The sequence below is a fragment of the Nicotiana attenuata genome, unplaced genomic scaffold, assembly GCF_001879085.1.
Source record: "Nicotiana attenuata strain UT unplaced genomic scaffold, NIATTr2, whole genome shotgun sequence".
NCBI lineage: Eukaryota > Viridiplantae > Streptophyta > Magnoliopsida > Solanales > Solanaceae > Nicotiana > Nicotiana attenuata.
This window is the reverse complement of record NW_017670282.1, coordinates 762,601-765,318: the sequence shown is the minus strand read 5'-3', so window position 1 is coordinate 765,318 and position 2,718 is coordinate 762,601. Positions and strand designations below refer to the sequence as shown.

General features: G+C 37.2%; 1 protein-coding gene across 1 annotated transcript; it reads left to right on the top strand.

The window, feature by feature from the left end:
* The first annotated feature begins 328 nt into the window (after window positions 1-328).
* LOC109237200 (L-type lectin-domain containing receptor kinase IV.1-like) lies at window positions 329-2,409 on the top strand. The gene has a single exon (XM_019403472.1). It carries the CDS (start codon window positions 351-353, stop codon window positions 2,358-2,360), a length of 2,010 nt encoding a protein of 669 aa, XP_019259017.1. The 5' UTR covers window positions 329-350; the 3' UTR covers window positions 2,361-2,409.
* The last annotated feature ends 309 nt before the right edge of the window (window positions 2,410-2,718 follow it).

The following is a 2,718-nucleotide window of genomic DNA, read 5'->3' as shown; positions in this document are numbered from 1 at the left end:
TTGGAACAAACGAAACTGTTATAGAGAGATTTGACTGTATACCTTTTTTGTTTGTTTGTTATGTAGCCCAAATGTTAGTATAAAAATGATGAACCAACTTGTTAGATGATTTTGTTTGGATTACTTGAGAAGACTTGGCCAATGACTCATGGAATATGACCTTCTTGGATTAGTATAGAAGACTTGGACATAGCTTCTTGCACGTACATTTTTAATGCATTTTTTAACTTTTCTCATTTTTTATGACATTGACGTACCAAGATTCATTAATTAGCCTGCATTAAAACAATATAATCCGTAGAATAAAGCTTCATTTGGTCACAATAGTTTTCCAATAAAGAACGTTGCCAATGTTTTTCAATGTTGTCATACTAGTGGCTTTCTTCTTAGTTGATCTTGCACCAACTTCTTGTGAAGTTGATGGATTCATTTACAATGGATTCCAATCAAGGAATCTTAGCTTGGATGGCATAGCTGAATTCACATCCAATGATCTCTTGTTATTAACAAATTCTAAAACACAAGGTCAAGGCCATGCTTTTTATCCAAATCCAATTCATTTCAAGAATTCACCTAATGGTACAGCATTTTCTTTCTCCACTACCTTTGTGTTTGCTATAAGGTCTGATTATGGAAATTTGAGTGGTCATGGACTGGTTTTCGTTATCACACCAAAAAGAGGACTTGAAGGGGCTTTTCCTAGTCACCATCTTGGCCTTTTTAACTCAACCAATAATGGAAATAGTTCAAACCATGTTTTTCGAGTTGAGCTTGATACAATCATAAGCAAGGAATTCAATGATATTAATGACAATCATGTTGGAATTGATATCAATGGATTGGAGTCTATAGCAGTTCAACCAGCAGGTTATTTTGATGATACTGGTTTGTTTCATAACTTGACTCTAATTAGTGGCCAGCCAATGCAAGTTTGGGTGGATTATGATGCCAACACTCAGCAAATTAATGTAACATTAGCTCCATTATATGTGACAAAACCAGTTAGACCACTCTTGGTTTTGAAATATGATCTTTCACCAATTCTTGATCAGACTATGTATGTTGGTTTTTCATCATCAACTGGTTCAGTCCCAACACATCATTATATATTGGGATGGAGTTTCAAGACAAATGGAAAAGCTCAAGAACTTTCTCAACTTCCTAATCTTCCTCGTCTTAGGCGCAAAGAGTTACCAAGATTTTTAACAACTGGTTTGCCAATAATCTCTTTGGTATCTTTAGTTATAGCAATTTCAGTGGTGGTTTATTATATAAGAAGGAAGAAGAAATTTCAAGAACTTCTTGAAGATTGGGAACTTGACTATAGACCACAGAGGTTCAAGTATAAAGATTTGTACACTGCTACTAAGGGATTCAGAGAAAAGGAACTATTGGGAGCTGGAGGATTTGGTAAAGTTTATAGAGGAGTGATGCCTATATTAAAACTTGAGATAGCAGTAAAGAAAATATCTCAAGAATCACAACAAGGAATGAAGGAGTTTGTTGCAGAGATTGTAAGCATCGGTCGTATACAACACAGGAATTTAGTACCACTTTTAGGATATTGCAGGCGAAAAGGAGAGTTGCTTTTGGTTTATGAATACATGCCTAATGGAAGTCTAGACAAGTACTTATTTGATCAACCAAGATTCACCCTCAATTGGAACCAAAGATTCAGAGTCATTAGAGGCGTAGCGTCAGGCCTATTTTTCCTACACGAAGAATGTGACCACGTAGTTGTTCATCGAGATATTAAGGCTAGTAACGTCATGTTGGATGGTGAACTAAATGGAAGGTTAGGAGACTTTGGCCTCGCGAGGCTATATGGTCATGGAACCGATCCTCAGTCTACTCGTGTCGTTGGTACTCTTGGTTACCTTGCACCAGAGCATACTAGAACTGGTAGAGCAACACCTAGTAGTGATGTATTTTCCTTTGGGGCTTTTCTGCTTGAAGTTGCCTGTGGTAGGAGGCCGATAGAGCCAAGACAAGACAGTGATGATCTGATTTTGGTCGATTGGGTGTTCTCGTACTGGAATAGAGGCAATATTCTTCAGGCTGTTGATCCAAACATAGGCATTGATTTTGTTGAAGGGCAAGTGGAGTTGGTTTTAAAGTTAGGCTTATTGTGCTCTCACTCAGAGCCCTCGTTTAGGCCAACCATGCGCCAAATCTTGTTGTTCTTGGATGGTGTTGTGGCCTTGCCAGAGTTATCAGCACTCGGCGTTTCATCAGCTGGCCTAACATTTGACCATCGCGGTGGTTTTGATGATTTTGTCATGTCATATCCGTTGTCTTTGGGTAATGTACATTCCCGCTGTCTATCGGTAACAGATTCCCTTCTCTCTGAAGGCCGATGATTCATGATGATGTATTGAGCATGGTAAATATAACCTAATTTTGGTGGAACATGTAATTCTGATATATTAGAGTAGATTATGATGCAAAACTATGAATCTTTTTCTCCAAGCTAGAATTCAACACTTGAAATAATTTATTGAGAAATGTCCAAAATATTAGCCACAGTATCCTGATTTTGTAGTTTACTTTTAATTCAAAATAAAAGAAATATCAAATTCATGAGTTAATCAGGGATTCAGGAAAGGCTGGTCACTATCCTGCAAAATTAATCAACGCATGAAGCGCAAATTGAACAGTTTCATGAACATTCGACAGTAAAATAATTCAGGCTTTATAGTATAGTTTAGAATGGAACAG